Genomic DNA, 25,095 nt, shown 5'->3' with positions numbered 1-25,095 from the left:
GCAGTATGTCGCTCCCTGAGCTGATTCCAGCTCAGCCAGGGAGCCTGTCCAAGATTACAGAAAGTAGATCGTGTCACAGAGCAAGTCCCAACTTAACAACACAGTCTGAGCTGGAGCCTCAGACCTTAAGAGCGTGACACGGCCTGAGGGGAGACCACCACCACCACCACTGAATATCACCACCTTGTCACATTGGCTGTTATGACTGCCAGTTACTGTGTCAGTTCTCCAGGGCCGGGGTAGATAGACTGAAACTGCAATGCAATTTCAAATGGTCAGAGGCCGTAGGGAATGTTGGCCCAACTGACAGAGCGTGGCGACTCGAGCGAGTTCTGAGGCGAGGATAAGCTTGGCGGTGAGGAGGGAGGGGATGACACGGCTGCTTGTTTAAGGCGCTGGTCATTTCATGGCTTCTTCAGAAGTGTGTGGAGCCCTGATGGAGGGGAGGGGAGGGAGCCACTACATCTCACCAGCATTGATAATTGTGTCTGTGATGAGAATAACGATCAAGTATCATGCGTTGATATATGGGCTCTTGAGGGGGAACTTGAAATGAACATTATGTAGTGCTGTTTCTGTCTTGACTACGCCGCACCTCAAATGCAGTTATCAGTACATTAGATTTAAAAAGCTTATCTTGATGTTTTTGAATGTCACTGTTTTAGCCTTTTTGCAGTCCTTTGAATCTGTGCTTGCAGGAAAATAGAGCTTAACAAAGATAATTTATACTTAAAGTGGCTATGGTCAATATTTTGAATAATGACTAGAAGGGCACTCAGTAGAGCACACACCTTCACCAAGGCCAACAGCCTCTTAAGTTCATTCAAGCTGCACTAAATCCCACACACTCAGAAATATCAGTCTCCTAATAGTGTTTTGATCAAGATCTATGAATAATTTCATGGGAAATTGGTGAAATGCCCAATCATGCAATGTTAAAGAAACTAAAAACAAATTCATGGATCTTCCTCTTTGGTCTAAGCCTGAATTTAACAGGTGCTTTCTTGGCCCAGGTCCCATCCTTCCTCCAAATTTAGTGCCAATCAGCTCAGGTGTTTTTGCATAATCCTGCTGAAAAACAAACAAACCAAAAAACAGACAGGGAGCATATATGAAATTTGAATGTGAACAGTGTGACAATGTGGAAGGTGTCTCTGGCAGTGATGAGATTTGCCACCTGAATCTGCAGCTCTGCAGCTTTAGAGGCAGTTTCATCTCATCGTTCAGCTGCTCAGCCGCAACTTTACAGCTTTGATTCACTCTCACCTCTCTCATTGTGTCACAGGCAGCTGTTAACTGTGATAATTATACAAACCCCCCCTTTACACTAACTGCTGAGCATCAAACACGCCAGACAACCACAAATGGAGCTGGTGAACATAGCGGAGCCAGAAATTTCCTCCAGAAGTTTGTAGAGATCAAAACCTAAAAGCTACAACACAGGAATTATTGTATTTACAAGAACACAACTCTGAGTCAATGATAATGTTGCTCTGTACTTTGTGAATGCGCAAATAAGCAACTGTTTGTTTAAGCCATATCAAATTAAAGGTGATTATATATATTTATACATCATATATATAATATATCATATGTCTGTGTCAAGTTGACAACTTGTCTCTGCTGCCCACTAGTGACCAAAAGTTATAATTATTTAACATGCAAAAACACTCAAAAGACAATAGAAAATATTCAAAACAGAAATGTGTAGAGGAACTCATCCTTAAATCAAACTTATTAAAATCTACATGATTTCTAACAATAACACTTAAAGGGGACATGCTATGGTTTTTCAGTTTTTCTTTCCCCATGTATTTTTTGTGTATGTAAAAATTCAGCAAAGGCTAAAAGCTTAAAGTCTACATTTAAGGGAAGAAATGGTTCCTGAAGATCCGGAAACGCTGCATCAGTAGCCCGGCCGATGCTTCCTCATCATAGTGACGTCATAAAGCCTCACATTTGTATAATGCACCTAGCAGCTCTAGTGTAGCTTGCCCACGAACAAAGCAAGTTAAAGTGAGAGCAAAGTACAGTTTTAGACAGAGGGCAGAAAAGAGGAGCTACAGCAATGGACAGTCTGAGGAAAGTGATGCATTTACTGAGCATTAGATCATGTGAACCATTTTAAGTAGTAAAATTATTAACCTGAATATCAGCCCAATACGTCTCCTTTGATTCATGTGAGTGCCGTGTATCTTTCTGTCCATTAAGTGCAGTGTAAACACAGGAGGGGATGAGGACAGCACAATTGTGTACACCGTGGCACTTTTATTACCCAAATCCTTCTTTCTCATACCACCCACTTTCCAAGCCATCCATTAATAGGCAAAACTCCATTTTCTCTCCAACAACATTATCTGCTCAGACTAAGTATGGTATTACAGTGAAAAGGCCGCCGCACTGCTGAGAATAGACTAAAATTTGCTTGTGAAACCATGAATCAAAGTGTTGTTTCTCTTGGCCTGGTCGCCTTGAGGGAGGATAGGTTTCTTTACAGCCGCAGACTGTGTTGTGATGCAGTTGTGCAACACTAAAGATAAGGTTTGTACCTTCACATATTGACACAGACAGTTATTTTGATAGAGACATTGTTGGTGGACTGCAGCGAGTTGCCAGATTGGAAAACAGAGCGGACAGGAGCCGGAGCAGAGGCTGTGTTTTCACATGCTGTCACACTGTTTGTGTAATAAAATCTTTTCCAGAATATAATTTGAATAATATGAAACTATATTTGGGAAGACACAAAGCATCTCACCAACACACACTCCCAAATCACATCCAAGGTGACAGTAATAAGGACGAGACAGTTTTTTTCCTTCACAGCTGCATAATTTAGGTATTTTTCAGACACATTTCACTGTGAAATATCTTCAGAGCATCACTGTGGCCTATTTAATAAAGTTCAGCTGAAACTGTCCGATGTTCAGGGCACAGACTCCCTCCCTCATTTGACTATGTACAGTAGTAGCGTGGGAGTTTGGCTGGGCTGACCAGTCAGCTCCAGGGTGCCAGCAAATTCCCCGGCAAGTCAAGCAGCCAGCTCAAAATAAATACATGTCTGTTTTCAGCCAAGGAATTATGAGGACCTCTTGCTCTTTTAGCAGGCGACTACAGACAAAACTCCAGAAGTGAACCCCGAAAACTAAGCAACGGTTTATCAGCCGCGGAGGTCTGTTGTGGCAAGAATCACCGACAATCAGGAGTAGAGGAGTCAGTGAATGAAATGAGTGATGAACATGTTTATTCACACAGTTCCAACTTGGAAGCTAACTTCCCGGACACCTTTGATCAGTTTTAGTTGTTAGACACAAGATTTATTGTATTTCAGTCTTGTCTGTATTCTTCTCACTGGTCACTGAGTTTCAGTTGATTAGAAAAGATTATGTGCATCAATGAGGATTTGAATATAAATGTGATGCAGGGTTGTTTGCTCATGTTGCCACTTTCGATCAGTTCTGATCAATATACACCCACAAAGTCCTGAGGATGTAGATTTGCTGAGTTAAATTAGTATGTTGTTTTTTTCCCCTTTAACTTTATTTGTTTAACAAATTATTATTCAAAATTTAGAACAGGGAAATATATATATACTCAGAAGCAGTGGAAACAAGTTGTAAACACAACATTGGAGCTGATATTCTGAGTTGGTTTTCAAACGGTTGCTTACTTACACCTCCAGCAGTAACACAGCAACAGTCATATGGAGTCGTGATTCGGACCACCTGGTGAATGTAGCTCCAATAATCACTGTGTCTTGTGTCTCATGAGGGAAATGTCTCTCTTTAGCTCCCGTCTGCTCCCCCATGTTCACCTGCTCGTCACTAACTACGACCGTCTGCTGCTCAGAAAATTACAGAGCTGCAGATTCTTTCACATTGTCGTTTAACATGTTGTAATAAAAATATAGATTATAGCCAATTCCAGTTGTCACTATAAAACATGTATTAGAAGTATTGTATATGTGGCTATATGGAGATAGAAATCCTGAGTTTAAATGTGTCTCGGTTGTGCATGTTTATTCAACGGACTTTACATAAAGATAGACAATGGGTTTCCACTTCCTTCGGTGTACAAAAATAAAGCTGAATATCCCGAATTAAGGTACAGCCATCTTGCGTTCTTGATGTTGTGGCATCAATTTGACACTGAACCAATCGCGAGTCAGTCTCAGCTGTCAATAATGATGTTTTGCCTTGTTTTTATAGCATCAAATAAATGATTAAAACCAAACGTGAAATGACAGAAGCCAACTTATTTGTCATGTACTTTTAATTTGGTTGATCCCACCAGGGGGCGATGATGATTTGGCCCAACTCTTTTTTTGTCCATCTTTGTAGTGGGTAGATGAGATGAGACGTTACTTTAAGTTTGAAACATGAGCAAGTAAACACTTGTAAACACATGTGAGGCAGAGAACGAGCTGAAGAGACAGGATATGACTAAGTCAGACATACTTGCAGTAGGTGGAGTGTACCAACACATCCTGGAAGCAAAAACACGTCTTTTCAGGGCGAGACCACCCCTCACTGCTTTTATTTACTCAGCTCAATGTGTCCATCTGCTGGCTGCTCGTGGGTCTGTCATGACGTCATCCTCTGGCACAGTGAGCTGTTCTACACCGATAAGCCAAGAGACGGAGGATAAATCAAATACATTATAATAAAATGGTTTATTCAAAAGCGTCCCAAGGATTCTTCCATCATATCTTACAAACATGTTATACGCACAAAAAAGGGGTGAGATGTTTACAAAGAAATATACATAAACAACTTTCATTTCTTGGAGACATAAAAAAACTAAACAAAAAAACCATATCAACATGATTGGCAATCTAGAAGACAAACATCGACTCCAAACTTTATCCTCATCAAACATAATTTTTCAACATGACTTCAAATATTATCCGAAACCGAAATATGGCCCTACACGAGCTGTGCTCTTTAAAACCATTCTCTGTACAAGTGAAACATCTGAACAATGCTACAATAGGGAGCGCCTCAAATTTGATTCACATTAAAAACCGACCATACTCTCTCACCTCCTCCCTTTGACAGCGTTTAAAGAAAAAAATCACCGTTGTGATGGATTTGGAGTTTGTCTCATCTAAAGCTGAATGAACACGTTTCTTCTTTAACATGAGTTAAATGTTTTCCCTATAGATGAACTTGTATAATACTTATTCTTTACAGTCCATTCATAGTTACACAAAGAAAAGCAAAAGACCAGTAAATGATTAGGAAAAAAAGAATTTTCACATTCATGGAAATCAATGTTTGCACACGTGGCCAAATAAATCACCTTCTCCGTGCTTTACTCTGTTCCCCACATAAAATAATGTGCACGTTGAACATTTGCTCGACGTGCACACCGTCTACAATCTGAAAGGTAGGAACTCTTTTTAGTGCAACACAAACTAAACGAAGCTCTGACAAATTCATTGCAGCCATGCTCGGAAACTTGGTCTGAAGCTTCTGTTTTCACGACTGTGATATTCCCTAAGCTCAGCGCCGGAGTCACGTTGAACATCTTCCTCCACATCTCAGCGGTGAAAAGGTTCCCGGAGAAGACAGTAATGAGGATAATTCTGATTTAAATTGGGGTTCGATGTGGAGAACAAGATGGGGGCTCATTATCTCCAGAGCAGCGATGATGCGCAAGACATGTCCAGGTCCAGAATAACTTGCACCTTGGAGACATTTCTCACATTAGTTTCTAAATTAGGCAGTGATGCTTAGCAGATAATATTGTGGAGGAAAAACAAAACTAGCAGACTCAACAATCAGGCTTCAAACATGGCTGGTGTTGGTTCAAATGAAATGTAACGGACATTTAAAAGTAAATCATTAACAGTCATTTTTTCCTGTTAGAACAGCATTATCCAACTAAGCACAAACTGACATCATAAAGCATCAATAAATAACGGGACATTTCACTCACTGCACTTCTTTTTGGGAAGACCAATCTTCTGGTAAGGCTGGCGTAGTTGTTTTTTTTTTACATTCATGGGAATTAGACCATTAACTAAGTACCAACTCGCTCCGTAGCGTGATCACACCAACGGCAGAGAGATACAAGACACATAGTACTTGAACTGTTTTACAATCAAGCTAATAAAGGCACTGGAATAATGTTTTACCACATTGGATTCTTATGCTCTCTGTCATCCATCTTGAAAAAGGTAAAAATCTAAAAATCTTTTATTGGACATCATTTGCTTTTGAAAAATAAAGTTTGACATAGTTAGAAAAAAACTTTTTTTTTGCACCTTTGACTCAGTTTAGCAAGGACAGTTTACAAAAAGTAATTTGCTATTTAAAAAAAAAAAAGAAAGAAAAACAGCATTATGGCATTTTGGTTATCAAATAAGCAATTGAATTGACACCATCTGCACAAAGAGTCTCGTAAGAACATGAACACATTTATGGTTTTTGTGCTGAGAGGAAGAAAAGGGGTTTGAGTCCTCATGGCCGAAAAAACGTTTTTTACAAGTTTATCGAAATGCTTCATAGATCTGCTCCAGAGGCAGAAACTGTTGCCCACAAAGTGGGAAAGACATAAAACAAATATAAATTAGTGCTGTCTTAACAAATACGACCAGAAAAGAAAAGATGACAACCAGAAAAAAAAAATACTAGGTGGGTCACAGTGCTACCCATTTACCCATTTGAACATGGATGTGTCTGTTGCTAGAGGTGAAAGGACAGCGCTACATTAACCGGTGCCGTCTTCGTTGGGTAAAAACAGCACTTATGGAAGTCACAGCCCTCGCCTGCTGTGACGTGCAGCTGTCACTGGTTGTCCAGTCTGCTGTACTTGACGCTGCGGCTCCACTGAAACCCTCGCCATGAAAACGGCAGCTGATAGTTACGAGGAACTGTCCCGTTGACGTTTTCCTCAAAGTACTGGAACAGTCTGTACCACCACACCCGCGAGAAGGGGTTGCTCTGCGACGTCTCCTTCAGCGACTGAAACAAAAACAACAAAACCAAATGCTGTTAACGTAGTCAATAAATATCAAATCCAAATTAAATTAAAAAAAATTATTATATAATTATTTGACCACTACTGTCATTTCACACTTTTTTTTCACCTGGATTTTTCTAACAAAAAGCTTTGATATTATGGCAAATCCTGCGACATAAAGTTCTGATAATTCATCACACTGATTTTCTGAAAGCCTTCCCCAACAGGTTCAACTACACAGCAAAGCAACACCTCATCCATGTCTCTTAGACACAATGAGATATCATCACCTCCTCAATCAGGTCAGTAGCACAAGTGTAAATGCTCACAACAACGTAGGTTACGTATGACGGGGCCTACACAGTCCTACAGGCTGCGTAGCTGTACATTCTCCCACCATTAGCAACTAAAATACAATCCAGTTTGTTCATTAAAAGGAGAAAAGAATCAGGACTAGAAGGCAGAACATTTTAAATAATTCTAAATCTAAATAACATCTCTTACCTGCTGGTTGGCCATAGTGTGGTACCACCAGAAGAGGCGTGTTGTGATAAAATATGCCACCACCACATCCACAGTGTAGTGGTCATGGGCCAGGAGGATGCAGAAAATCCCCACGGCGCTTAAGGTCCAGCAAAACCAGTGGTAAAACCAGAACCGCTTGGGAGAATCTGCAAATCAAACAGATAAAAAAAAACATCAGGGGTAAACGCAAAAGATTAAACAAACAGTATCAACCCTATAGAAGACGGGATTCTCTTTAGCAGCTAACTGGCTCGTGAGGTTCAGTCAATGTCTACGAGCAGGTGGGAAAACTGTTCATTTGGCCTCAGAAGTTTGGGCTTTTTTTAAGTATTAAGCGAGCCGTTCTCCTTTTCACCACTAGATGTCACTGCTGTATCAATCAGGCTCAATGACATGCTTGACAGGAGCATGTGATGCCATGGATGAAAGTTGTTTACTTAAAGCTCTCAGGAGAAATTTGTACAACTTCTCCAAGCAGTTAAAATGTCCCAACTCCTGACCCTCGTACTTTGTCTTGAACTAACTGAATGTGCAGAACCAGTGAGTGAGATAATGAAAATGCCTGCTGAGGGACAGAAAATGGGATTACGCAACAGTGTGATATCTAACCATGCAGAGTCGAACATGTTAGCAGACATGTCAGTGTATAGTGCACACTACATTTCCTGTGTGGCTACATTTTCTGACCGAATTTAGAGAAGTGTTGCAAAATAAAAGAAGTGTGACTTGTTGTCACTGAGTCATAAATGGGATTGAGAAATTCGGTTTTCTGTGAAACTAAACCACAAATTACTAAGATTGAGAATAGGTTTCAAGGCTGCAAACACCCTTATCTTTCTGATGTTCTCCTTTACACGTGGCATCTATTGCACTTCTGTCTGTCCTGTTAGAGGGATCCCTCACATGTGGCTCTCTCTGAGGTTTCTACGTTCTTTTTACCCTGTTAAAAGTTTTTTTTTGTAGTTTTTCCTGACTATTGTTGAGGGTTAAGGGCAGAGGGTGTCACAACTTGTTAACACAACTTGTTACTACAACCACAGCAAAGACGCAGTACAACTTACACTCCTTGATGAAGAGGTATGTTAGCGTTAGCATGACGGTGTGACCACTGTACAGATAATCTCCACACATGGTGTGAGAACCAGTGATGGACAGGCCCCCACCAGCGATCATCTTCATCACTCTCCTCATCTGTAGCTCCCAGTTCCCAAGAAGCTGAAAGAAACAGAGCCACACATAACATCATCTATAGATCATTAACATAAGTAGGATAAGTGATACTGTTAACGGTACCTTCTTAGAAATATAAAAGGAAAGAAAGACAACATATTCATACATTTCCTTTTGCTACAAATGTTGCCCGGTGACAGTTAGACCCCAGGTTACAGAGGTCACAGGTCTCTTGAAGCTTGATATAAGAAGTTGTAGCATAACAATACTTAGTTACATGTTAAACTCCTAGTTCCAAGTTTTTAGTTATAAGTAAAAATGCTGAAGAATCACAAGTAAAAACACTAATTAACTGTATGAAGAATGGCTCTTTTCAGAGTAAAGCATTCAGCACTAACAAGCAAAGTAATGCTGTAGGGCAATCCGTCCACAACAATGGATAGTATTATATTCCACGAACATATCCTCTAAAATATTAGTGGTGGTATTGACGAAATAAATAGTACAAAGTGCAAATACTCCTGCAGAGAAATACAAAAAACATGTCAAGGTTGTATTTTTAATACAAGTCTGCCCTGGTTCTTTAATGTTTTTCTCTCTGCCTCTAAGAGGAATTGTTCTTAGTTTTTTAATTGTTCCCTGGTGGAGAGGCTACTGGAAAATCGGGATCCTGCCTTTGTGGTGGCAGCTCTAAAGCTTTGAAATAGTTTTCCACTTTTGATGAAATGTTCCCGCTCTATTAACACTGGTAAGATACAAACTCAATATATATATATATATATATATAATTTAACAACAACGGCCGTTTTAAACGTGCTACATAAATCTTGAATAAACTTGAGATAAGTGAACGAGAACTTCTGCACACAGTGGCTTTGAGCAAATGAAGTTCAGTAAATATGCATGAAACTGCTTTCCTAGTAAAGAATTTGCAACAACATCTAACAGGAACAACAGTGAATCAACTATTTAAAGCTCCTCTTAGTCATTAGGAGGAGCAGGCACTAATCTTACATTAAGTGTTCAGTAGAGAGCCCTCAGATGCTTTTTGCTTACAAAAGAGATCTCTTTTTTTGCTGCAGTTGCCCGTTCAGCACATTTTTTCCAAAAGCAGCCAAGTATAAAAAGAGATGTTTTGTAGTGGAGAGAAAAATAATAGTGAGTATGTATTCTACCTTTGGAGAGCATTTGAAGTGCATCCCTGGAACAGGCAGAGTGGTGATGTACATTGTAATACACCGGTACATGTAAAGTGTGCCCACAATGAAAAAGAACCGCCTGCCTACAATTGACCTGTGGAAAAATAGACAGAAGAAAAGTATTAACATGATGTTTTAATTGAGTTGGAATTCAAATTGTATCTTTTTTTTTACTGACCAAACTGTGACTGTACCTGTGCTTTAGTAGAATCCACTGTATCAGCCACAGTCCCACTAGCAACATGCCATTAATCTCACAGATGGAGAAGGCCCACTCCACTCTGTCAAACAGGTCAAAGAACTTATCAGGTAGCGGTGGGGTGTGCTCTTTTGACGGTACCCTCTCATGGACCACTGAAATGACAATGGTGGTGGTAACAAAGCACAGCACCGCATAGGAAAAAGCAATGCCTGTCTTTCTCCACTCAATAGGGAACGATGTGCGTGAAGCGTCCTTTGTGGGGATAGAGATTCGCACCATCTCCATGAAGTCCTTCCTCCCCAGTGTGCCATTCCTCTGGGGTTTGCTCGTCCCGTTAGGTAGTCCGATGACATGCCCGTTCGCATGACCGTTTTTGTGAGCCTCCATATGGTTCTCTATCCGCAGCGTCTCAAGTCGCTCCATCATCTGCTGCCCTCCATCGGACGAAACCAGCAAGAGGGGGGGGTTCTGGAAATCTGCCTCGGTGAGCTTGAGCAGAGAAGGCCCATCCGTCTGACAGAGGGCGTCTATGTACTCTGGCATCCCCTCTTTGCTCAGCCAGTCAGAAACATCCTCTGCTGACCACGTCGCCACCTTCTTCATCTTTGCCGGTGGGCAACGTGGAGGATTAGGAGGGTCCTCAGACTAAAGAGGAAGGTTCTCAAGAGGTTTGGCAGTCTCACGATGCGGAGGGAAGTCCTCTCCAGGTTTGGCACATGGTGTTTCTTACACCCAGAGGGACGCCCACCTCCTCTTGCAATGATGTAGATAAGTAGAAGCAGGGTCACTCAGGGTTGAATCCAATATACAGCTGATGAACCACAGTGGCCTCTTTTTGCTTTACCCCCAAACACTGAGCCCCTGTTAAAAGTGAAACAAAAAAAGACTGTGAATCAATATAGTGATGACTAACCATTTCCACATTCTCCACCCCTGTTATATGATTCATAATGCTAGAATGACTACTAAACTCTCGTGGGTGTAGCCCTAGAGCGGATGCCTGGCCAGTCCAGGAAATCTGTATGTATACTCTGACTGAATAAGAGAGCAGCATGAGGCACAGGCTGCTTAGTCAACTCTGAACTACTGAATATCATAGACCAAACCACTCAGGCTCCATTTCAGACATAAAATATTAAATGAACTAGAAAACGCATTTATGAGCTAAAAGTTTTGATGTTTGAATCGGTTTAAGTATGCAGGAGGTATTGGCGACCAAAATTCTAAAAATTAAGACTATCAAAAAGAAACAGGAAAACTATATAGTGTAACATCCTGAGTGGGTTTATTTATAGATGTGTTTTGTGCAACCAACAGATATTCTTTAGTCGTAGAAGACAGAGAAAACCTGATAAGAGATTGCATTTAACAAGCTGAAATATTGCTTTAAAATGTCAGATACATTCATTCAATTTTCAAATAGCTTGATTATCTGTTCATCAACTTATTGATAAATGACAGATTTTTTGTGCTCTGTCTTGTATTTTAACTTGGCACTGCTGTGTGTTTCTCATCCAGGCATCTGGCAACAGCCCATAGCTTAGAAAAAAAAGGAGCTCTCACACATCTGCTGCATATTATGCATTTGTTTATAGACCGCGATGTCTGTGGTGGACACAGGGTGGCCTGCTTATGTTTGGGGGAGTGTGAGGTACAGCTGCGAGCCAGTTCTAATGTACTGCAAGCACAAGAGGAAAGGAGGAGGATGGTGGGGAAACAGACTCCAACGAGGAACTCATAAATCAGAGTGACGGTCAGTGACGAGCAACAAGACAGCCCCACCCCTGTAAAGAGGGCAGTCAGCCAGCAGGCAGGCCCCAGCACAGCCAGATCAGCTCAGGCCAATAGCAGCTAAATACACTGGCAGGCTGACTGGTTGGCAGGACAACAAACTGTACATCACTGCCTCATCTCACCTCTGCTCTGCTCAGAGGGCTGCACACATTTAGGCCAGCAAATCAGCGCCAAATAAAACAGGCTACAAGCTGGGTCATCTACAACACCTGGAATCAGACCGATTCCTGCTGAGGCCTGGAGAACAAACTGAGCTGATTCTAATGTAATGTACAAACACTGAGGTGGGAAGAGTAAAAATAAGCACACGGTTAGCATGCAAACGACACAGCATGAGTCTCCTCATTGCTACGTGACAACCCAGATGTGTACATACGGCGAAGAATGCAAGGGAGAGAAGGAGTAAGTAGAGATAAGGAGAAACGGAGACAAAGAGCACTAATCGGTTAACAGTGTGCAATTCAGACAGATCAAAGATCAGCTGTCATTGAGTCAGCTGTGTGCTGAGGACCTTTAGTCTGAATCAGCTTACAATGTGCTCGGTGAAGAAATAATCTCACTCGACTGTGCTGGGATTGGGAAAAACAAACTAATCCTGAAACTAACCTTTATTTACCCAGATATCAGGGAACACGTATCCTGACTATGAAGTGGAAATCGGTTTCAAAGTTAGCTGTGTTTTGTGATTTTCATACTAATAATCCATGAGAATTAGCTTTTCCATTTAATTGTGGAATGAAAAGAGGGTGGTGACGTCCTTCTCCTATTCAAGCATGGAGACACATTCCTGGAGTACAGAGAGTTACTTTTCAACAGCTGTAACTTGACCTTGCAGGAACACACTGATACAGAGGTTGTAAAAAATTTGCATTTGCCCGTGTGTGCTGAAAAACAACACCTGATCACCAAGTAGAAGGCTTGATCAAATGTTTCTACCAAAGGAAAAACAGATGGAAGTCTGAATGAACATGACTTCAGGACGATCGTGTTTAAGGGCAGAGAGCTACAGAAGCAAAATAAAGTCTGGAAATGCTTCAGCCTCATAATGTGGTGAATGCTTTTCTGAATCAAGCTGAAAATGTATAATAGTTAAAAGTAGAGCCCATCAATAGAATATAATGTCACAAAGCAAAAATCTAATTAACATGATAATCTAAACCAACACTGTAAAGCTCCCACAGACACCAGTCAAAAAGTGTAGGAAAAAATTAATATGTTGAATGTTCTGCTCAAGTTGAACCTTTTGGTGGTTGAAATCAGTTGAAGTATGCAGGAGTTGTTAGTAAACAAGAACTGCAGAAAAGGTTGAATAATTGAAAAAAGTATGTGGAGTAGGAATAAGAAAAATGGGAGCAGGAATGTGCTAAACAAGCTGAATTTTTGACAGATCATGGTTGAAATCAGTTGAAGAATGCAGAAGATGTTGGTGAACAACCCCCCCCCCCCCCCCCCCTCCAAAATAGGAAAACTTTAGCAGCCAGCAGTCACACTCATAAAGATAAAAGAAAGCACTTATGGTCCTTTTGCACTTTTCATCCTTTCTACTATAGTCAAGCTTCTCACTCTAGTCAAGCTTCTCACTCCACGTTCCAGTGAGGTCTCATCCAGTAAAACATTTTTGATCTATAACATGGTTGCCCTCTTCCTTTCTAGTGTAAGGACTAGTGTTAAAAACACCCCCCCCGAAGAAACGCAGGTGAAGTCTGGATCCAAGTCTCCGGACTTAATCCGCAGGTCATATCTGAAAACGGATTATCAAAGTAGAACAGACCTGCAGAAACATTTTAATGAAGAAGAAGCAGCTCACGTGACAGTTGAGACATTGTGGGCATTGATCTTTCATGTGTTTGATGTCACTGCTCACTCTAGTTTTCAGATCTGTCTGTGCTGTATACACCTAAATCAAGCCAAACAGATTTAAATACTACCAAGTATTGTTCCGACAAACTAAAATGACAAGAGTGTACATGGAGCAGCTAAATGAATTGTGCTCACTGGAAAATCTGACAAGCCTTAAAACTAAAAATGGGACTGTATCACAGTATAATAAAACATTACTGCAACTGGTCCTGTCTCATAAATCAGGGCCCTGAAAGTTTGGTGAGGCTAAAGGCAGAAGAGAGGAAGGGGGGGGGGGGATGGGTAGTTCAGCACAAGGCAGTACATGTGACCTCACCGGAGAAAGAGATCCCACCCAGGGGCGACAATATGTCAAGCCGACACAACCATAAACAAACCATCCGTAGCCCATCTTCAAGCAGCCAGAAGTAGAACCAAATGACTCAGTCACATTGTTTTTGAACAGCCTTTCAAAGAAGGGAAATGTCTGTTCAGTTTGGGCATAACAACTTCCAAAAAGAAGACAGACCACTGATTTTAACCAAACTTCAGGTTACATCTAAACATGGCGTTACTAAACATTTGCTTGTGTAAATAGGCCAGATGTTCTTTCAGGAGATTGCTTAGCAACTCTCAAAAAGGGATCTTTGCGATACACAACTTATCGCTCATGTTCATACATTCCCTCCTCTCCAACAGAATTGATTTCAGAGGGGAGAAACATTTATATTTTTGACCTGTCGCCACTCTCTCTTTCAGTTTCCACCTCTTCCTTTATCCCACTCTATCTCAACAGCTGCACATACATTTCTCACTATTCATTTCATTCTGTGTTGGCTATTCTTATTTTTTGTCAAATGAGGTACAGAAGTGTTCTCTGGGATGTTTTATAGATACATCTAAATATACATGTTTATTTCCCCCTTTTTTAACAGTGCCTGGTAGTAAGTAAGACATCGGTATCACCAGAGTAAAGGTTATGGACTTAAAAGCTGTATGCATGAAGTCCTACCGATTATGGGCTGTAGAAGACCTGATTGAATCTCTGCTCAACGATGTTGCAGGGCCAGCAAGAAAAAGCAGCTTGGACATGTCCCAGAGAGCCGAGTCAAACAGGGTATATTTTGACCCACATGCTGCTTCACTCAGTGGTATAGAAAGTAGTCTGGGCCTTGTTGTAGCATTGGATTTCCACAAGATGTTCCTGGATCGCGGGCTCACATTCAGTCACGTCTAGGTGAGACAGTTACACCACCCTGACAGGAACATTATAGTTTAGGAGGACCTCCAGCTCAAATGCAGGCCTTAACCATCCACAGGTGGTCAGTGTATATCAGGAGTGGGTCTTAGGTAAGACCCTTACACACACACGATCAGTATAACTAGCAAACTGTCTTCAGGGCAGATTTTTAGACGTTATTTATATATCTTATCTGGCCTGGGATAGCGTTGTGATTTCCCAGGAGGACCTGAGAAATGTTGCAAGGGAAAGGGACATCTGAACTACTTTTCTTGAGCTGTTGCTGTCAACAGAGCAGTCCTGTTTGTGATATAACAGATACTATCTTTGTGTGATACACAAATCGGTCAAATCTTAGGACAGTTTGAAACGACAAGACATTGCATAACCTGCAAACAATGTCAGTCACAAAAAAGCCAAACAAAGATGGTATTCCCCCTCAATGGCTCTGTTTGCCATTTCCCCAACTTAATCTTCAGGGTGTTGTCCTTTTCTTTCTACAGCTTTTGAAAGGAGTCTCATCCATTTACAGTTTTTTTTTTTTCTATTGTGGGGGCTGAAACTTTTTCTCACCTGTATCCATTTACACCCAATATACAAACACCCTATAGGTGGAAAATACTAGGGCCAATATTTACACAAGTGGCCAACCTGGTTAAGAGAAATATCTTGTGGTTAAAAATTAACTGTATGTTCTTGCTGCTGATTATATATGAGTTTAACCCTATAGGTGGAATGAGGAAATATGCTTATACCAAGCATGATGCTCTAACAAACTGTAAGTTACTAACAATAAATCATTCATAACGCAAAATCAAATGGACAATCACTCATACGTCGTACATAAGTTTGATAATACACTGTAAAGTTCTAAGATGCTCAGCAGCTGCAGTAATACCTTATCTTTGTTTGGGAGGGACAGACTAATTGATTCAGCAATGAAGCACACAGGATGACAAAATGCTTGGAATGTGCATCTTTTTAGAGATTACATGGTGAGCTCCCCTAACAAACATTTCCCTGTTGCTGTGTACGCGTCTGATACGGACAATCTCCTGCTGCGTGTCAGGACCTAAATTTCTGAAACCTTACTGCAGTTCATGTCTGAAAACAGCTTTGGTGTCATCATATTATGGTGTTTACCTTGTAAATGTACTACACATTCTTATAAATAAACTGATATGACACATTAACTCTTGCTTACTTCTAATTCTGTCCCTTGTTAAGTAAACAATAAATACTGAAACTATTCACTTGGTTTTGATGACTGTATGATTATACTCTTCCCAAACATTCAAAGTCAATGCACCTGTAGATTACATAAATCAACACAGCCTTCCACAAGACCAAATCAATACTTAAGCCAATGCAGAGCGTGTTACAGTGCATTTGAGTGCACAAGCATCCGTTCTACATTTTGTACCACATCCACTCTTTTTTGCTTCAGGGCTTTAATTTCCTTTGTCAAGAAATAATCTTTGGATGCCATTCAGCGCAAGAGCTACGGCTTCCTTGAGAAACAGCTTACTCGCAACCATGGGGAACAATGGCTCACAGCAATCGATCAATATAACTGACATGTTAGTAAACGCGCATAAAATAGGCATAAAGCAGTTAATGGAGAAAGGCTCCAAGCTTCTCTTGATACCACAGATGTTTATCCATATATATATTTTTAATCATTCCGTTTACAAGAAAGGTACAACTACCTAGAAACACTGCACCTCTATTTTTTCTAAATTAATGCTTGAGGGGAGAGTGAAAAACCTTACCATTATTAATAGGAGATAAAACAAAAAAATGCTTCCTCTGTGGTTGCTTTAAGTGTAAATTAATTCAATTATTTAATTTCTGATTGACTGTCGAGGTCATGGTTATAGATTAGGGTTTGAAATGAGGGCAACTGGACTTGGCTGTACTTAAACATTCAACTCTCATCCAAGAGGCTTCATTAGTTTTGACTGACTGGTGGGGAGTCCCAGGTATTTAACTTTGTTGGTGGGGGACCTACTATAGGCCTATGACACCACTTACCCCCAAGCTATTGTTCTGTCCTTTTATCCCTTCACAAGAGATTTAACAACTACTTTACACTTTGCCTCAGGAGATTTCAAGGACTCGAACAACTGTTGTTAAGACGACCAGGAGCACTAATGAACCAAGTGAAATCAATGGCCTTGATAATGACCCCAGAGGTCAAATACCCTGGGCTCCCCACCAGTTAAGCTGTGGTTATTCCTGGTGGATTGGTCATTGCACATGCCAACTGTGATGTCGACAAGACAGCCTTCCCTTTTATACTCGCGCTTAAGGTGAAGAAGAAACCCAAACAGAAAAGTTTTGACCCCAGCTTGTTTTCTATAGGAGTGCTCACTACGTCACATTACAACACCACTAGTTGATCTTTCTTTACATTATCTAATTGTGTAAACACAGAGATATGATAAAATCTACAGCAAGCCGAGTTCAGATTGTGCTCCGTCATACAGACCCTTAGCAACCTTATCTTCACAGAACAATTGTTATGTTCCAACAGTGTGTGGCCAAGTATACAGGTGAGACAGACCGTAAAAAACAAAGAATTCTCAGAGGAGCTGGACTGAATGGCACAACAACCACTGAACTGGTAGGTGCTGTCTGCTAATGAGAAGAATCAGCTGTGGCTTTATGAGTCACTGATGAGTGTGCAAGCCTCATAGGACCAACACTCATCGGACCTATATAACATATATAATATCTAAGCTGCAGAAGGTCTGTGACAACGGACAAGAGAAAATACGCAAACCTGCAATGACTTTGCATGTTGTGACAAAAACATGACAGTTTTTTACTAGGGCTGACAACGTGGATAAAACTAGAAAATCATGTTTCCTTCCAACCGTGCTCTTGAATGATCATTGATACCCTGCAACAAGAGCCATGTTAAATAGACTTGTAATGGCATAGTCCACAAATGTTGTTGAACACAACGCAACTCACAAAATACTCATCTTTCTTAAACTTAAAGTCAAAAGGAAATGTAAACCAATCTACAATTTTAAATACTGTAATATAACCTGATGACTCCAGCCCTGGACATGAATATAGCTCTGTGGGTATACACATCAGACTGATGTGTTGTATTACACAACTTTAATATGAAGATCTCCCCCATTGTACCTAGAGCTTAAACCCGGTTTCCTATTACAATTTCAAATTGAATGGAATCCAGTAGAGCAAGGCCCACCAATCCTACATCTGTCTAACTCTTATCATAGAAAAAAATAGAAGGGAAGTTGTTTAATTTAAAAGAATTTAGGGCGGGAGCGGTTAGGCTACTTTGGTGTCTGGTTTACTGCTTAAAAATGTCACGGAAAGCGTACTTTAAATTGAAAATACTCAAATTATAAGTGCATGTAAAGCAAACTCCCTGAGAAACTTGATTAACATATGTGGAATGCGTGAGAAAGACAGAGTTACTCTAAACAAGTCAGGACAAGGGGTTACGCAGCTCAGGTGTAAGCAGGTCAGACAATAGCACAAAACAGAGAATAAGCTAGTGTTCACAGGGGCAGCTTGCACTACTTAAAATTCCTTACCATCACTCCCACCCCACATCCTTGTCCACATGCATTTACCACCGCATTTGTCATGTACCTGCACCATCTTTTTCAATACAAAATCTCCCGTACACATTATTTGAAGTCAAATTGAGGGAAAAAACTCACTTTAAGTCTGTGTGGCTCCTTTATAGATTCAAACAAGGATTATTACAATTTCATTTAATTTTCTGGCAATTTATTTTCTAAAATACACAAAACAGGCTTAATCAAAGTGCTACTAGCCTAGATTTACGAAAAGCAGTTGTAGGCCACAGGAAACTGGGGCATCACATGCTTGGCCGTAAAACTTCATGTGTTTCTAATTATGGCCAAAACAAGATTAAAACCATTACATATTGTGTCTCTGGAGGAAAACATATGATGGCAATCAAATGATCAATGGCTGTCGGCTGGGATTAACATGTTGGTGCCATATGCCTGAACAACAAACAGGCCAAAGCCATCAGGTAATAGCATTATACCCAAACTGTGGTTTGAGGATTGAGCCTCAAATATGTTGGAGAGGAGCAGATGTGAGTATTTGTAAATTTGTAATCATTTTAGAAATGTCCAATTAGCCTTTCAAGAGCTAAATGTATATCACTTTTAGGATGTATTAAGACCCACACAGTATTTTCCATTAGGTATCTGATGGAGTTTTGTACAACAAAATAAACATTGAGTATTTCAGCAAAACTGAATCAATAGCATGAACACATTTAATGAAGCAATGGTTTGATCGTCTTTCTCACCTTCGTCCGGACAACAAACACTGACATATAATGAAAAACAAAGTTTGCAGTGACGTGTTACACTACACTCAATATGTACCCTTGAGATAAGTAAAGGTGATTATATTATATTACATCTATGGAGGTGAGGTTTAATATAGAATAGAGAATAACGTACTGAATGTGTGATGGAGACAAAAACATGTACTCAGTCTTCATTAGATACACAAAAAAAAACTGGTCTGTCATAAAGTCTGACACAAATAACGTCCAGATTTATTGACACGATGATACAGGTATTAATGCTATTATGTGTTTAGCCTTGAGGGGTTAGTGGATGTATATACATTAGTATATTTAAATATAATGTATGATAATAAATTAAGGTGTTTCGAATCACTGCAACAAGCATTTAAATGTGAAGGACACAGATTATTCACCTTTCAGTACAATGTACATTATCACCTTAATCTTTTCACGCAATAATAAACATATAATTGTATTTAGACATTTTCTCCAAACTCATCATTATTAACATTGTAAAGACAAAAGTAGTGGCACTTCTGTTTTATTGGATCGTATTAGATCCTACAGGTGTACCTAATAAAGTACCGTCTGTATAGTCTGGCACAATTTAACATTGTTTTATACCCAAAGTGGGGTAAGAAGAAAATAGCAAATACAGTCTTTAAGACTGTGTTTGCTCTTCTCTAAGTTGATGGTGAGGAAACATTTGTTAAATGTTAGCTTCTATTGCTCAAGTCCGATCTGCTCAGGCAGCGAAGTGATTACCCAGGTATTTAAGGGGGTTTATGTGCATTATTACTTCATCAAAAACACCCAGAGACTTCTACTCGCCTTTATAAACACGTACCGGCAAGTATGCCGGTACGGTTTGGACAGGCAACATTTACCATAAGATCTGTAGTATTTTCACTCATCCTTTCTCTGAGGCGCCATGTAAAATTGTCCTATTCCTTGTTTCTGTCTTTTCTCCGTAATGAAGATGACATATCTGAGGAAGCTGACACTAACGTGGCATACAGAAAAGTGCAAACATCGCTAAAAGGGATGCTATCAGTTAGCTATGGAATGTTACATCCGAAGCTCTGACTGACTGAGTCATATCCAGTAAAGCTACGCTGCTTTCATTCATAAAAATTACAGCGTACTCTAATGTCGTGACGTGAAGAACAGCCAATGAGTGCAACCAACAGCCTCGATAGAGAAGTAGCAGTGTGTGCGCTCGGCTCAGAGTTAGAAAAGACGTTTCTTTCAAGAGGAAATGTGAAACTTGATATTAAAAAATAAATTGCCTCTCGCCTTAACACAACAGGGGCGAGAAACCTGCTTTTTTGCCAGTGTCTGGAAAGTTGATGATCTCGGATTAGTCAATGGGTTTGGTTGTCAGCTGAGACGGTTTTCCAGGGCTGAATCACAGCTATGTCTACAGAAAAGTAATTGTTTCCACTAGAGGACAAGAACCACTGCTGTGCCTGTGCTTGTCAAATGCACCCGCTTGCTTGTTGATAGTCTGACATGCTTTTGCTTTGGCAATGATGTTTGCTTCTCTGCGAGGGAGGCTGTGGATGCAGTGACAACAATGCATCCCATTGACTTCCTAACATTTTGCAGCCTTTTACACAGAGAGCATTCACACTGTTTGTATCTGTGTGGAAAGCTGCTTTCTCACCATCCCCTGCACACAAACATCTCCCTGTTCATTTCACTGGGTCATCTCTCTGTCTCTTACTGTGGCATCAGTGGATGCTGGGTTAGCATTTCTTGCTAACAGGGCAGGTGGGTGTTCCCCCCCTCCCAAACTGTTGAAACACATCTGTGATCAACTCTTTCCTCCCCAGAAAGAAGATACGTGTCTGTAAGACTTAGTGGAATTCAATGCTAAATCAGGTCAGCCGTTCCGAGCCAAACCAGGCAAAACAAAACAGACCGTGCCAGGACAACAGAGCAGGCGAATGTTCAAAACTCCAGGGTTAATATTGACAGGGGGAATCCGCCTGGGAATATTTTGGACCATCACTCCCACCGCCGCCAGTGTAACGTTAGTCGGCGGCACACCTGTGACACAGCGTTACATAAAAAAACACCATGGCTGACCAAAGGTGGCTCAAAACACTGCTTACTTTCACATTAAAGGCCCCGACAGCCGCTGTACAGCGCGGGCTTAAGAGCTTATAGTCTGAAACCCTAAAAATAGATACGGCAAACTGGCGTCTTCGGTGCTAAGCTCGCTAGCAACAACACTGGGGTCCTGGTGTAGTGCGGGGTTTCGGGGGGGGGGGGGTTAACGGCCAGTTAGCTTCGCGGCTGTTGGATCGAACATGGTGCGAACACGTTCACGTGAACTGCACGTTAACCTCGACGCTAACAACTCGGGTGTAGCTGCTCCGCCCGTTCGCGCTGCATCGGGATCAACGGGGACGGGAGATGTTCGGTCGTCAGCCGGTGTAATGTTTGAACACAAGGCCGGCGAGCAGCGTCCCTTAGCTGAGCGTAAACACAACACGACAACATCGGCCATTTAAACACAGCAACACGGCCGAGGAACCGCGGGTTTTGCGTGTGTTGCCGCACAGCTCGTTCACCTGAGAGTTTGTGTAACACATGCACGACCAGTTTACCTTCACTCGGCTCCGCGAACACACACACACACACACACAACACGGGACCGAGGAGGCTCCGTGGCCGAGGCTCCGGGGTTTGTTCGACACGAACGGCAGTGAAACACACGAGTTCAGTGTTATTACCTTGTTGTGGAAGTGTTGAGGGAGCCCTCCTCTAATCGTGTCGGTCGGCTCGGCGCGGTGGCCCGTCGCTGTGCCTGGGTCCGTCCGGTGCTTTCATGAGTGGGCGGTTTGACTGAGGCGGCGAGCTCTCATCATTCCGTCACTCGTGCTGCGTTCACGCGCCGTCAAACATATTCCCCCGAAGAAGCGCTACACACACACTAACTCGTACGACCGTTCAACGGAGTGGCTGGTTTATGTGTTTGCAGCACCACGATCCTAACCCGGACTGTTACATGTACTAATAAAGCAACACCCGTGTGTACTCGATGTACTGTTTAGCAAAATATTACGCGACGAGACGAGTTATCACAACTTCAACTCGGAAATCGGAGACGCACGTGAAAGCAGCAGCAACAGTGACAGCCACGCAGAAAATGCAGCGTTGGAGCAGCAGAGGCCAAATGTCCAGCTCGACTCCACCTGAAGCCATCTGTCGGTGGAGCTGTGAACACACCACGGATTCATTGATTGATTGATTGGTTTGTTCTTTTATTTTAGTTGAGAGGGTTTTCTAAGTCTCTCCACAAGTTGAACAAGTGTACACAGGCAACTACTCGCTTGTGTTTCCAGAAAGGGAAGCACGATCCCTGAGTGAACAGACAAAAATCAACTTTTACACACAAGGCAGCATGTAAAGGAGTACTGGCTTTTCTATATAAGACGTTTATTCAACAAAGGGGAGAAAGGTTTTCTGCAGAAAGGCTGTTAAAGAGTTAAAGAGTTTCAGGAATTTACAAATTTATATGATGTGATTTTTTTCTCTTTCAAGAAACACAAGCAAGTCCAGTTGCCTATGTCCACCTGTACGAATTCTGAAGACACTATGACCAGGATGACTGACAATCTTCAGAGACAGCCAACTGGAGAAAAAAGATAAATGATGGGTAATGTAATAGGTATAAATCAATCTATCAAATTGTATTTGCATAGCCCATATTCACGAATCAAAATTTGCCTCAAAGTGATTTACAATGTGCGACATTCTCTACACTCTAAAGAAATCTAAGATAAACCCTTTTAAAAGAGGGAAAAAAAACATTGGATGTGTGTAGCAGAGTACATCCACAAAATAACAATATTTATCAAATTCATGAGAAAACATAAATGGGGAGGTTTATCACTATTTAAAGTATTTATACAGAAGAAAATGTCTGACAGAGATGAAGGAGAGCAGTAATGACAGCAGTATTTAGTTTTGCAGTATTCATACAATTGTGTTTTGCAATATCAGAATGGACCAGAATCCCATAAAATATTAGTTTTTAATGTAATTATCAGTTTTCACATTTGTTGACTCTCTGGAAGATGTGTTGCTCGATCCACCTCAGTTGTGTGTCCATCCCTTCACATGCTCTCTTGTGTGTATACAGAGGTTCTTGTCTGTTCACTCAGGGCTTTTACATCCCTGGATTCTTCCGCAGCTGCACATCTGGGTGAAGCAGTAAGAGCCATTCTGAAGAAAACCTTTTCCTCATTTCTTGAATAAACTCATCATATAGAAAAGTCAGCACTCGTTAGCATTGTAGCAGATTTTCCACCACATGCACCAATGTGAATTGCATCAGATAGGTCTTGATAAATGTAAAAGACAACCTTCACTAAATGGATTAAATGTAAAGTTTCACAATTTGCTTAAAGACATTAATTTAAACAACTTCGCTTCTATGTAATAACACATGATCAACTCATGCGTAATTCATAATTCTACTCTTCATTCATGCTGTCTCTGCCACTGATCAGCTCATACTCTTTGATGAGATAGGATCATTAGTCGTGGCCTATCTTGAATACCCACTGAGTACATTTTCTTCCGTTTGGTCTGACAGAGCATTCACTGTCTCTGTCGGTAACTTTCCATCCTGAACTGATATGTGGCTCCTTCAAGGATCAACAATGGATCCATTTCATTCATCTCTTAGGCTGTAATCTGAAATAGCTTCTTATCTGCGTAAAGCACGTGACCCTCACAGCACAGATTATTCTCCAGCTAACACAGTAACACAGACATTCTTGTTCCAGGCTCTGATAACAAATAGAAAAATACTGGTCATGATTTTTTAAATAAAATCCACAACCAAAAATGTACCATTTAATGTAACTGTTAGATGTGACCGTTATCCAGCTTTGAACCAGCTCTGCAATCAACACAGAAAATATGTGTAAATGCAGCTGAGAAGCATTAGCATTAGAGTCAGATGATGAAACTTTGCAGACACAAAGACAGATCAGTGCGCTGGATTGATGCATAGATTTATGTATGTAATTAGATTTAATTGAGAATAAGTGGTTTTCAGAGACTGAGAGAACTCTGCCTGCAATCGGAATTTAGTTTTACATGACATCACCATCTGCCGATGGGGGTTTGCATATGTTTCTCATCATCTTGACATCAACAGAAGTAAAATGACGAAATGCACATTGACACAATAGCCTGTTGTGATAGAATGAACATCCTGTAAAATACTTTTTACTTGTCAGTATACAACAAGTGGAAAGTTAGTAGTTCAGTGTGGAGTGTAATATGGATAATAGTAGTATGAATAATAGAAATATTAACCACAAACAACACTGCACTGCATTTTGTAGACACTGAAACATACAAAGCAGAAGCACAGACATAAATAAGGACAAATGTGTTTCAATACAACATCCAAATCCTTGTGCATCTTCTCTGCTTCTCTCACTGGCATGAACACCTGTTGTTTTATCATCGCTACTTGGATGTGAAAGCAGTTAGTGAAAACCTCTGTGGCTGTGTTGATGAGTGATTGTGTCTCTACATCAGTGTTTTCAAACCAGAAAGTTGTGACGAAGACTAGATTAAACATGTGGCTTCCCAACGACCACTGCGTGTCTTCATATTAAACAGCTTCACGGTGCCACAGTAACATATTTAAATACAGTATATTAACCACACATTTGTTTAACTGATTAAATAACTGACTTCTGTGAACACTTTTTTTTTTTTTTGTCTTTTGAGGTTGTCAGTCAACATGTTTACATTCTAGGGTGAGCTGAGGTAACTGGGTTAAACAAACTGG

General features: G+C 40.9%; 1 protein-coding gene across 1 annotated transcript; it reads right to left on the bottom strand.

Annotated features, from left to right (window-relative positions):
- Positions 1 to 4,650: 4,650 nt before the first annotated feature.
- On the bottom strand, positions 4,651 to 22,300 carry zgc:91976 (uncharacterized protein LOC492359 homolog). Its single transcript, XM_034608679.1, has 6 exons — positions 22,013 to 22,300; positions 10,052 to 10,920; positions 9,834 to 9,951; positions 8,550 to 8,703; positions 7,468 to 7,634; positions 4,651 to 6,965 (listed from the first exon to the last, which is right to left on the bottom strand). The coding sequence occupies exons 2-6, from the start codon at positions 10,660 to 10,662 to the stop codon at positions 6,789 to 6,791; spliced, it is 1,227 nt and encodes a 408-aa protein (XP_034464570.1). The 5' UTR covers positions 10,663 to 10,920; positions 22,013 to 22,300; the 3' UTR covers positions 4,651 to 6,788.
- Positions 22,301 to 25,095: the final 2,795 nt, after the last annotated feature.

This window comes from Hippoglossus hippoglossus, chromosome 15 (assembly GCF_009819705.1).
Source record: "Hippoglossus hippoglossus isolate fHipHip1 chromosome 15, fHipHip1.pri, whole genome shotgun sequence".
NCBI classification, from domain to species: domain Eukaryota; kingdom Metazoa; phylum Chordata; class Actinopteri; order Pleuronectiformes; family Pleuronectidae; genus Hippoglossus; species Hippoglossus hippoglossus.
Note: the sequence above shows the minus strand (reverse complement) of the source record. Positions and strands in the feature narration are given on the sequence as shown.

Coding starts and splice junctions, on each gene's coding strand:
- zgc:91976 (XM_034608679.1), bottom strand. CDS start 10,662: ATGAAGAAGGTGGCGACGTGGTCAGCAGAGGATGTTTCTGACTGGCTG. Junction 9,952..10,051: donor TGGATTCTACTAAAGCACAG/GTACAGTCACAG, acceptor ATTTTTCCACAG/GTCAATTGTAGGCAGGCGGT. Junction 8,704..9,833: donor ACTTCAAATGCTCTCCAAAG/GTAGAATACATA, acceptor TGTTTCTTTCAG/CTTCTTGGGAACTGGGAGCT.